This window comes from Phalacrocorax carbo (assembly GCF_963921805.1).
Source record: "Phalacrocorax carbo chromosome W unlocalized genomic scaffold, bPhaCar2.1 SUPER_W_unloc_16, whole genome shotgun sequence".
In the NCBI taxonomy this organism is placed as follows: Eukaryota; Metazoa; Chordata; class Aves; order Suliformes; family Phalacrocoracidae; genus Phalacrocorax; species Phalacrocorax carbo.
This window is the reverse complement of record NW_026990250.1, coordinates 112863-125076: the sequence shown is the minus strand read 5'-3', so window position 1 is coordinate 125076 and position 12214 is coordinate 112863. Positions and strand designations below refer to the sequence as shown.

Sequence of the window (12214 nt, the reverse complement as noted above, 5' to 3'; positions counted from 1 at the left end):
GCATAGACTACCTCAGGAGAGGGTATTTCAAGGATCCAAAAGGGTACAAGTGGGCTTTTGGTGTAGCTGCCTTGGAGACGGAGGAAATGAAACAGCTGTCTTCTACCTTGCCTGGCCTCTTGAAGGACCCTTCTGTTGTGGGGTTGCTGAAGGTCAAAGAACAACAGGTGCCGATCGCCACCACAACAGTGCACAGGCAGCAATACTGCACCAACCGAGACTCCCTGATTCCCATCCATGAGGTCATTCATTGTCTGGAGACGCAAGGAGTCATCAGGAAGACCCACTTACCCTTTAACAGTCCCATGTGGCCAGTGCGGAAGTCTAATGGAGAGTGGAGGCTAACGGTAGACTATCGGGGCCTGAATGAAGTCACTGCACTATTGAGTGCTGCTGTGCCAGACATGCTAGAACTTCAATACGAACTGGAGTCAAAGGCAGCCAAGAGGTATGCCACAATTGATATCGCTAATGCATTCTTCTCAATCCCTCTGGCAGCAGAGTGCAGGCCACAGTTTGCTTTCACATGGAGGGGTGTCCAGTACACCTGGAATCGACTGCCCCAGGGGTGGAAACACAGCCCTACCATTTGCCATGGACTGATTCAGACTGTACTGGAACAGGGAGAAGCTCGAGAACACCTTCAATACATTGAAGACATCATCGTGTGGGGCAATAGAACAGCAGATGTTTTTGAGAAAGGGAAGAAAATAGTCCAAATCCTCCTGAAAGCTGGTATTGCCATAAAACAAAGTAAAGTAAAGGGACCTGCACAGGATATCCAGGTCAGGAATCAAGTGGCAAGATGGCCGTCCTCAGATCCCAATGGATGTGATCAACAAAATAGCAGCCGTGTCTCCACCAGCCAGCAAAAAGGAAACACAAGCTTTCTTGGGCGTTGTGGGTTTTTGGAGAATGCATATTCCAAATTACAGTCTGATCGTAAGCCCTCTCTATCAAGTGACCTGGAAGAAGAATGATTTCAAATGGGGCCCTGAGCAACGACAAGCCTTTGAACAGATGAAACGAGAAATAGTTCATGCAGTAGCTCTTGGGCCAGTCCGGGCAGGACAATATGTAAAAAATGTGCTCTACACTGCAGCCAGGGAGAATGGCCCTACCTGGAGCCGCTGGCAGAAAGCACATGGGGAGACCCGGGGTCGACCCCTAGGGTTTTGGAGTCGTGGATACAGTGGGTCTGAATCCTGCTATACTCCAACTGAAAAAGAGATATTGGCAGCATATGAAGGGGTTCGAGCTGCTTCAGAAGTGGTTGGTACAGCTGCTCCTGGCACCCCGACTGCCAGTGCTGGGCTGGATGTTCAAAGGAAACATCCCCTCTACACACCATGCAACTGATGCTACGTGGAGTAAATGGGTTGCACTGATTACCCAGCGGGCTCGAGTAGGAAACCCCAGTCGCCCAGAAATCTTGGAAGTGATTATGGACTGGCCAGAAGGCAAAGATTTTTTAATATCACCAGAGGAGGAGGTGACACGTGCTGAAGAAGCCCCACTGTATAACAAACTGCCAGAAGATGAGAAGCAATATGCCCTGTTCACTGATGGGTCCCGTCATCTTGTGGGAAAGCACCGGAGATGGAAGGCTGCTGTATGGAGTCCTATACGGCAAGATGGAGAAACTGCTGAAGGAGAAGGTGAATTGATTCAGTGTGCACAATAAAGGCCATCCAGTTGGCTTTAGACGTCGCTGAATGAGAAAAGTGGCTGGTACTCTATCCTGGAATACCATCCTGGGCCTTGAAAAAGAAGTACTATGGTGACATGGCACCACAGAGAGAATTGAGTCAGACAATGGTACTCATTTCTGAAACAACCTCATAGACACCTGGGCCAAAGAGCACGGAAAGCACTGAGTGTGTGTATCACATCCCCTATCATGCACTAGCCTCTAGAAAAACTGAAAGATACAATGGAGTGTTAAAGAGTATTCTGAGAGCAATGGGGGGTGGGACATTTAAACACTGGGATACACATTTAGCAAAAGCCACATGGTTAGTCAACACGAGGGGATCTGCCAATCGAGCTGGCCCTGCCCAGTCAGAAATCCTACATACTGTGGAAGGGGATAGAGTTCCTGTAGTGCACACAAAAAGTGTGCTGGGCAAAACAGTCTGGGTTCTTCCTGCCTCAGGCAAAGGCAAACCCATTCGTGGGATTGCGTTTGCTCGAGGACCTGGGTGCACTTGGTGGGTGATGCGGGAGGATGGAGGAGTCCTGTGTGTACCTCAAGGGGATTTGATTTTGGGTGAAAACAGCCAATGAACTGAACGGTATGCTGTTAATTGCTATAGAATCGCTTCTATGGTCATTATATGCCATATCAATGGTATTACCATAAGAGTGACCTAAATTAGTGAAGAATGACTTTGATGAAACTGAGCAAAGTGCAGCGGTGATAGAACTGGACAAGTGTCACACAGAATCACAGAATGGTAGGGGTTGGAAGGGACCTCTAGAGATCATCTTGTCCAACCCCACTGCTTGAGCAGGTACACCTAGAGCATGGGGCACAGGACCACGTCCAGGTGGGTTTTGAATGTCTCCAGGGAAGGAGAGTCCACAACCTCTCTGGGCAGCCTGTTCCACTGCTCTGTCACCCTCACAGTAAAGAAGTTTTTCCTCATATTCAGGTGGAACTTCCTATGTTCCTTGTGCCCATTGTCCCATGTCCTGTCATTGGGCACTACTGAAAAGTGTTGCAATAATGGAACCAGAACTGGCTTCAGCATGCAACAGTCCAACACCACACACCCTGAAGGACTGTTATGACAGATGAAGCCCAAAGTTATGGACTAAACAAACTCAACAAACATTTTATAGGGATGGCCCATAGACTAAGGGAATGATATCTGTGTGTATATATCAAAAAGGTGGTGGTGATTATTTGGGATGTATTGGAAATTGTGAGACCTGGGCATGATGTAGATGGTATAGAGTAAGGGGTGGATAGTGTCCTGGTTTCAGCTGGGATAGAGTTAATTTTCTTCCTACTATATGGTACAGTGCTATGTTCTAGATTTAGTATGAGAATAATGGTGATAACACACTGATGTTTTAGTTGTTGCTAAGTAATGCTTACACTAGTCAAGGACTTTTCAGTTTCTCATGCCCTGCCAGTGAGAAGCTGTGACATGGCCAGGACAGCTGACCCAAACTGGCCAAAGGATATTCCATACCATATGACATCATGCTCAGTATATAAACTGTGGGGAGTTGGTTGGGGGGGTGGCAACCGCAACCTGGGAACTGGCTGGACACTCTTTGGTGGGTTGTGAGGAATTGCATTGTGCATCACTTACTTTGTATATTCTTTTACCATTAGTAGTATTATTTTCCCTTCCTTTTCTGTCCTATTAAACTGTCTTTATCTCAACCCACAAATTTTACTTTTTTTTTTATTTTCTCCCCCATCCCACTATGGGGTGGGGGTAGGGGAAATGAGCAAACGGCTGTGTGGTGTTTAGCTGCTTGCTGGGTTAACCATGACTTCAGGGAGTATCTTTCTTACAAGATGGTGACACTACAACTGCTACAAACAGGTATAGAGCCTCGAAGAAGTCTGCAAGTGTTGAGTTGGCCACTCTCCATCCTCAAAATCAAATACAAAAAAGTGTATTTTCAAAAAATTAATTAATTTATTTTAAAAGAATGGCTAAATAACTTGCTACTAAAATCAGTAAGTACCTAGTTCAGTCTGCGCTCAGTTGAATTTCATCAGCAAACTAGTGAAGTTATGCTAAGTCAGCCTATCTCTATGATACCCAGCAGTATAGGAGTTCTAGGAGACAGTTTTAAGCTTATTTCATTTTACATATCATCATTTAAGATAACCAGCACAATAATAAGCTCAATATTTCTTACCTGGATTTCTAATTACATGTGTATTCATGTTGCTGCTAATATTCTGGTCACTATGTTGCTAAAAGAGACAAGTACAAAAATTGTCATTCATAAATGGCAAAGTTGCATCTGAATCCTTCAGAAAATATCATAAGAAAACAAACTAGTTTACTATGAACAGTAAAATATACTTCAAATATATTGAATGTACTCAAATGATACTTTATAAAACGGTTATAAAACTTATAATATATATTTGTATACTTAGAGAGTCTGAAAGTATTACTTGAGGTTCTTGGCGTTTTTTGATTGCATGTTTATACAGCTTGTGCAGCTTTCTGGCATCAAATTCTGTAAACTTAGAGACAAAAATCCACAAGTTTCTGAGGAAAAAGAAAGAGAGGTTATAATTCTTCTATATATTAGTTTTTATTGTATCATACAACAGAACATGGACTTAAATGAAATTATTTCAACAGTACTTCAGTAAACTCGAAATCATTGCAAAGTCTGTTACAGAGAACATTACCTAGCTGCACAGCAAACATTACTTAGCTGTATTTCAAACATTTGAGAAATTAATTCCTTTAATAATGTGTCATTTAATAATATTTATCACAATGATAATTCTGCAGAATGCAAAGTGCATGAAAAGTAGTATTAATGGCAATTCTGTTAATAGAATGATTTGTGCAATTGCATAAAAATGTAGTTTTCAATTTGTTGTGCAAGTCTTCTGAAAGATTGTTTAAAATATGTCAGAAAACTTGAGTATTTACTACTCAGTAAAGATTCTTCCAAACTTGAAATCTCTTGCAGTGTAAGAAATTTGACCTACATGCCTCATTTCCTACAGATATCAGGGACAGGATTTTTCCACAGATTTCCAAAGCCTGGTCAAAGCTTTTGAAACCAAATGAGAAATTTGAAAGAGGATGAAAGCAGCATGACAAAAACTTTGATCTTAATCTACGCTATGAAAGAAGAAAGGAAAACAAATCAATTCTTTTGGTGTCAAGAAGTCAAAACCCTAAAGACAACATTTGCTTCTATGATCGCAGACACCAGATCTAAAGCCTAGAATTCTTTTAGAAAAGTTTACAGGTATAGTGCTTAAAAGCCTACAGAATGTTACTGTTCTAATTAGCGTTTAGTTCAGAAACATCTCAAGTGTGTAGGCTCAAGAAGCATCTATCTCCTCTTTCACTGTGATGATTTAAACATTATAGTTTTCGCCTAGAGGTTTGCAAAAGTAGACGCAACCAGCCAATGGTGCTCCCAATGACATCTGTCTACGAAATATAGAATTAATACCTTTACTAAATTCTATGTCTTATTAAAGACAGATGAAATACATATTTTAATAATCTATGTATGGTACTGTAGCATTTGTATGAATTACTATTATAGTAGCTCTACTATGAATTTCCACTTAAAGAAATATGTTTACCAAGGTGTCTTTAAGACATGAATATTGCTTTTGTATTTCAGTTCACCCTAATATTTTGAAGTAAATCAAGTACAAACAGCAGAAATATTCTATGTTAACAACAGTCTGCAAGGAAATTAAACACTTGACTGAGTGCCATATATGGAAGCGCAGGATAGATCACAGAATCACAGGTTGGAAGGGACCTTATGGATCATCTAGTCCAACCTTTCTGGGAAGAGCACAGTCTAGACAAGACGGCCCAGCACCCTGTCCAGACGACTCTTAAAAGCGTCCAACGTGGCCGAGTCAACCACTTCCCTGGGGAGATTATTCCAACGGTGACTCTCCGCACTGTGAAAAATTTTCCTCTCATGTCCAATCGGAATCTCCCCAAGAGCAACTTGTATCCATTCCCCCTTGTCCTCTCCATGGGACTCCTTGTAAAAAGGGAGTCTCCATCTTCTTTGTAGTTACCCCTTAAGTACTGGTACATGGTGATGAGATCCCCTCTGAGCCTCCTTTTCTCAAGGCTGAACAAACCCAGCTCTCCCAGCCTATCCTCATATGGCAGGCTTCCCAGTCCTTTGACCATCTTGGTGGCCCTTCTCTGGACCCCTTCCAGCCTGTCCACATCCTTTTTGTATAGCGGGGACCAGAACTGTACACAGTACTCCAGGTGTGGCCTGACCAGCACTGAGTAGAGCGGGATAATGATTTCTTTATCTCTGCTGGTGATGCCCTTTTTGATGCAACCCAGCATCCTGTTGGCCTTCTTGGCCGCAGCAGCACACTGCTTTAGCAACCATGAAGGATTAAAGTCCACATTATGATAAATCTAACTCAAATTGTATTAAGAACTTAACAACAATATATAACAAGCTTATAAACCAACGTTTTTCTTATTTTTTCCCCAAAGTTATCACCTCACAGATGCATAAGAACACTTAAAACCACTTCTTTCATTTTGAAATACATCTGAGTATGTTATGATAAATGTTTTTTATAAAGTCATAGTTAATATTTGATTTCATTTTAGAGTATATTTTTGAAAAGAATAAAGGATTCTGCAACTCAAATCATTCAAACTTCAGCACACAAATTTATAATGGCCTATTTTTAGCATGAAAAAAAACCCCAACCAAACAAACTGCAAAGTTGAAAAAGCCAGATTCTTTAATAAGAACTCTTTTCCACTAAACATTAAATGTACTCTAAATACAGTTATTTTCTGTTTGCTTTTGGTTTTAAGAAGTGAGATGAGTCCACCTACTGGACAAAATGCATTGCTATGCAAGTATGAAAAGGTAAATCCATTAAAAGCTGGAGTCATTTATAATCACCTTTTTATAAGTCCTTATGTAATACAGCAGAGAAATACAAGAAAGGGAGAGTAAGAAATGAGAAATAATTAAAACCTATTCTGCTTAATAGAAGCTATTATGGATTTTCCTTTTTAAAGAAAAATCATGCAGAATAACTTACTTTCTCCACTGTTTTATTTGTTCAGGATTTGCGTACTCCTTTAGACATTCAGTAATGTGGTCCCCAATCTTGATTAGACACTGTCTAGTATGCTCCAACTGTTCCCTTTCAGAAAGGCCTTTCTCTGGTCTATCCAGTTGTTTCAATGCTGCTTTGACAGGCCTCATTCTTTCTTTGCACTATGAAATGTAAAAAATACATTAATTCAAAGGAAAATAAAAAGATTTAAAAAAATGTAAAATACAACCCACCCTTACTGTGCTATTTATACAGGCAAAGACAGTACTGTTGTAAGCAAAATGGAAAACAAGTCTTTGCTTACAGCTCTTTCAGTTTTACTACAAGGTTTCATTTGGAAAAAGTAGTATTTTAAATCTAGTTTAAAATTTACTCCTATATGAAAGCATTAGATCGTATGCAACAAATATTAAAGATTTAAGAAAGCACTAATTTAATTAATATAAAAGATTTTCTTAGGGAAAGGAATTATTATAACTGGGGTTTACAATCATGGGTTTAAATTTCAGCACAAGTATACAGGACGAGTTATTTTACTTTTTATGACCTTGAAAGCTATACAAACTCAGTGTCAAGATTAAGTATGCGAATGTTTAATATTAAAATATATATAACTTAAAATAGTAGATACTTTCTGCAACAATGAAACTTGGCATTCAACAGAGGATCAGCATTCCTTCTCTGAGCAGTTTTTAAGCCTGAGTTCTATGCAGATACTGACAGAAACTGAGCTATCTAAGATAAAGCTAGTTTAGGTGTGCCTATATTAGTAACAGTGATGACAACACAGATGTACCCATAGATATATTTCATATGTGCATACTTGAATTTTCACACTAATTCAAATGTGTTAATAATAAATGCAGATAAACCAGTTAGCATGTTTTAAATTATAGACACTTGCTTGGAAATACCATTCAATCACAATGGCAAGGTAGACATTTTTACCTGTAGACAAGGTAGACAAGAAGTCAAATGAGTTAGCCTCAAATGGAAATTACTGCTGTGGGTTGTTGAAAAGGTAAACATGCTAATTAGATTGCATCTGACCATGGCATAATGAATATACCTTCCAAAACAGAGGGCCTGGCCAAAAAAATGTTCTATGCGCAACCCCAATCTAGAATTGCTCCCACTAAGGAAGAGAGGCAAGTCTGTATATCCAGAATAAAAAATATGAGGGGTTTTGGAGAATGTAACCATCACTATGTCAACATCTAGGGAAAACTCAAAAATCAGTGAAGCTGTTCCATTACCAGTTGTCCTGATTTCGGCTGGGATAGAGTTAATTTTCTTTCTAGTAGCTGGTATAGTGCTATGTTCTGGATTTAGCATTAAAATAATGTTGATAACACACAGATGTTTTAGTAGTTGCTAGATAGGGCTTACACTAGTCGAGGACTTTTCCAGCTTCCCATGCTCTGCCAGGGGCACAAGAAGCCAGGAGGGGAGGGGGCACAGCCAAGAGAGCTGATCCAAACTGGCCAAACGGATATTCTATACCATATGATGTCATGCTCAGTATATTAACTGTGGGGAGATGGCCGGGGAGGGGCAGTGATTGCGGCTCAGGAACTGGCAGGGCATCAGTCGGCAGGTGGTAAGCAGTTGCATCACTTGTTTTTTCCCTGGGTTTCGCTTCTTTCTGTCTCTTGTTTTCATTTTCATTACAATATTATCAATATTATATTTTATTTTAGTTATTAAACTGTTCTTAACTCACCAGTTTTCTTGCTTTTGCCCTTCTGATTCTCTCCCCCATCCCACTGGGGTGGGGGGAGTGAGTGAGCAGCTGTGTGGTGCTTAGTTGCTGGCTAGGGTTAAACTGTGACACCAGTTCATGCCATTAAGTAATTAAGCAGCTACATTACATATCGCACTAACCACAGCTTAAAGAAACCTTTAAAGAGACAGCTTACAAAGTACACTGCTTAAGTGTAGAGGTAAACAGAAAAGTGTAATTGTATATGGGAATGAAGTGATTTTCAGTCACCTAGCCACACACAAGATAGCCTGGAAATTATGGATGAGTCACTTATAGCATTTAGATAAAAAACAAAATACAAAACAAAAAAACCCACATACATAAACTGGTCAGTACCATACTGATGAGAAAACAAGATAATTTGCCTCTCACAACCAGCAGCTTGGTAGATCCAGTAAACCTGTCTGGCAGTAACAGACAACTGTTGAGACCTGAATGATAGAACTTCCACAGCAGAAAAGTAGCTGCTCAAAGTAACTCCTTAGCATCTTTCCAAAGACCCCAATCAACCTATAAAACTTTACACAGATTGAGTTTACCTACCTTTTTTCCTTCCAATATTGATTCTGTTGTGGTCAAAAGTGGCGATATAACTGAAATTCTTTTGGCATCAGAGATACTATGCTGGCAAGATATTTCTAAGGACTTTAGGGTTTGTTCCTTCCTCTAACACATGAAGTCTGTAATACTTCAAGAGCAACTTTGAAACTTAATTTCTCTTGTTAGCTTACGAAGAACAAAGGGGCATTTGATAAGGCCAAGCCAGAGACTACAGCAGCTGCATTAAAATTCATTCGTTTCTGTCCTTTAAGAAGCAGTATCCACAAATTATTGAGGACGGATTTTCACAGTCTGTATTTTAAAACTGTTCAGCGCACAAACGACTAGACAAATACTCTTCACTATACTGCATAAATGCAATAAAATAAAATTGCTGGCCTGAAAACCAAACTGACTTTAGCATAGTGTTGGTAAGCCTTCACTGATCTAAGGTTTTACTGGCAATAGATGTATGTGTTATAATGCCTAATAGCAGAATCAAGAACATCAGAAATTTTGTTCATTTAGAATATCAAGTGTAAACACTAAGTTATCAACAAGAGACTTACCACACTGAATGTCTTCTGATCCAGTTCTTCAGATTCTTCAGATATAGGAACTGGTTCACTAGTTGCAGTAATATGAACTGGAATATCCAACAATGAAACTTTTTTATTTTTTTCTTTATTTTCAGATTTGATTTCATTTACCTAAGAACAAAATATGAAAACGTATCTGAGAAGCAAATCTTATTTTGGGGCTGGAATTATACTGTAATTAGGCAATCACTGTAATTGCTGCATTCTCTTCAATAATAACAAGAAAAAAAATATTCTGACATTCAATGACAGTACCTTTGATTTTCTCTCTCCGAGGGATAGAGAAGGAGAATGGACAAGTTTCTTGTACCACTTGCACTCTCAGTCCCACTAAGCTATGAATCTTTAAAGAGGTAATTTCCCATTTCGTTTGCCTGTCCCTTTAGTTACAAGTGGTAAAAACAAAACTTCAAATGATGCAAAAAACTTCAGTGAAATGACAACTGTAAAGTAAATGATTCAGACCACCGTTTCAACTCAAAATCGTTCACAAAAACCTGGTGGCCTTTTCTAGTGCTATATAAGAAAAATAAACCTAGTTACCTTTTCTTCCTTTACTTCTTTTTCTTTCTGTGTGGATTCTTTTACTTTGTTTTCTCTCTTTTCTTTATTATTTTTTAATTCTTTCTTATCCTCTTTTTCTTTTTTCTCCCTTTTCAAATCCCTCTTATTTTCTTTTTCTTTTGTCTCTCTTTTTCCTTCAGCTTCCTTCTTTATATCAATATTTGGCTCAGGCTTTTCTTCATTTTCTTTTTCTGCTTTTATTTTTTTATGTGGATGTTTCACTGAAACAATGTCATCCTGCAATATACAAGCATATGCCACATTAAACTGAGTTCCAACTATACAAATTTTGTAGCCATCAGATTAAAATGTACTTTATATCAGTGTGTGATTTCTTCAGACTTAGGTTTAACAACTATCAAATGGAGCTAGATGCAGTTGCAAAATAAAATGAGGACCTCTCACTCATTTCCTTGATGTGACACAAAACAAGTACAGATTGAGCAGGGGTAATGGGGGGGTGAGAGATTAAGTCCATTTAACTTTCATATCCCATAGAAATCTGCCCCCATAAAGGGGACATTCTTCAGCAAGCATAGCCTGCTAGGGAGGGATGGCATCCACCTACCTGGAAGGGGTAAGGGAATCTTTGGCAGCAGGCTGGCCAACTTGGTGAGGAGAGCTTTAAACTGAGGGACTTGGGGGTGGCTGCCAACGTGGCAATGCTAATGCAATAACATACAACGGGGGAAGCTCAAGAGGAAAAGGAAATAGTATGATCTCTGGAAGCAAGGTCGGGCTTTGCAGGAAGATTACAGAACTGTGGTTCGTATATGCAGGGAGAAGACATGAACGGCCAAAGCTCAGTTAGAGTTGAAACTGGCCAGTGTTGTGTCAGACAGCAAGAAAGGCTTTTTTAAAGTATGTTAATAGCAAGAGGAGGTCCAAGGAAAATATTGGACCGATACTTCTTGAAGATGGTCACCTGACTAATAGGGATGAAGACAAAGCGGAGGCATTCACTGCGTTTTTTGCCTCAGTCTTTAATAATACTGATAGACCTTTGGCTGCCCAGTCCCCTGAGTTGGAGGACCATGACTGCAGGAACAGTGACTTTCCATTTGTGGGCACTGAAATTGTAAGGGACCAGCTGTATCAGCTGAATGTTCACAAGTCCATGGGGCCTGATGGGTTTCATTGCAGAGTACTGAAGAAGGTAGCGGATGTTATGGCAGGACCCCTCTCAATCATCTACCAAAGGTCTTGGGAGTCTGGGGAGGTCCCTGCTGACTAGAAGCTAGCAAACATTATTCCAACTTACAAGGGCATGAGGGAAGACCCAGGGAACTACAGACCTGTTAGTCTAACCTCAGTACCTGGAAAAATTATGGAGAAGATCCTACTGGGTACTACAAAAAGGCATTTAAAGGACAATGTAATCCTCAGGCACAGTCAGGATGGGTTCACAGAGGGAAAGTCCTGTTTAACTAATTTGATCTCCTTCTATGATAAGGTCACCTGCCTAGTGGATGAAGGGAAGACAGTGGATGTAGTTTTTCTGGATTTTAGTAAGGCTTTTGATACTGTCCTTCACAGCACCCTTCTGGACAAGTTGTCCAACTGTGGGATGAGCAGATACATGGTGCGCTGGGTGAAGAACTGGCTGAAGGGCAGGGTTCAAAGGGTTGTAGTGAATGGGGCTACATCTGGCTGGCGACCAGTCACCAGCAGTGTTCCTCAGGGCTCAATATTAGGACCAGTTCCATTCGATATTTTTATCAATGATCTGGTTGCAGGAGTTGAATGCACCATTAGCAAGTTTGCTGATGATACCAACCTGGGAGGTGCTGTTGACTCTCTCGAGGGACAAGAGGCCTTGCAGAGGGATCTAGATAGATTGGAGCATTGGGCGATGATTAATGGGATGAAATTTAACAAGAACAAATGCTGGATTCTGCACCTGGGACAGAGTAATGCTGGGCACAAGTATAGTTTGGGAGAGGAGCGGCT

General features: G+C 40.2%; 1 protein-coding gene across 3 annotated transcripts in view; it reads right to left on the bottom strand.

The window, feature by feature from the left end:
- The window catches only part of LOC135310834 (chromodomain-helicase-DNA-binding protein 1-like), an 81362-nt gene that overhangs the window by 3878 nt on the left and 65270 nt on the right, over window positions 1-12214 (bottom strand). For all 3 annotated transcript variants that reach the window (XM_064439883.1, XM_064439880.1, XM_064439882.1), the window contains exons 30-34: window positions 10244-10501; window positions 9671-9811; window positions 6779-6957; window positions 4151-4247; window positions 3886-3943 (exon numbers count right to left, since the gene is read on the bottom strand). In XM_064439883.1, the coding sequence (XP_064295953.1) occupies window positions 3886-3943; window positions 4151-4247; window positions 6779-6957; window positions 9671-9811; window positions 10244-10501 (733 nt within the window). The remainder of the gene's footprint in view (window positions 1-3885; window positions 3944-4150; window positions 4248-6778; window positions 6958-9670; window positions 9812-10243; window positions 10502-12214) is intronic.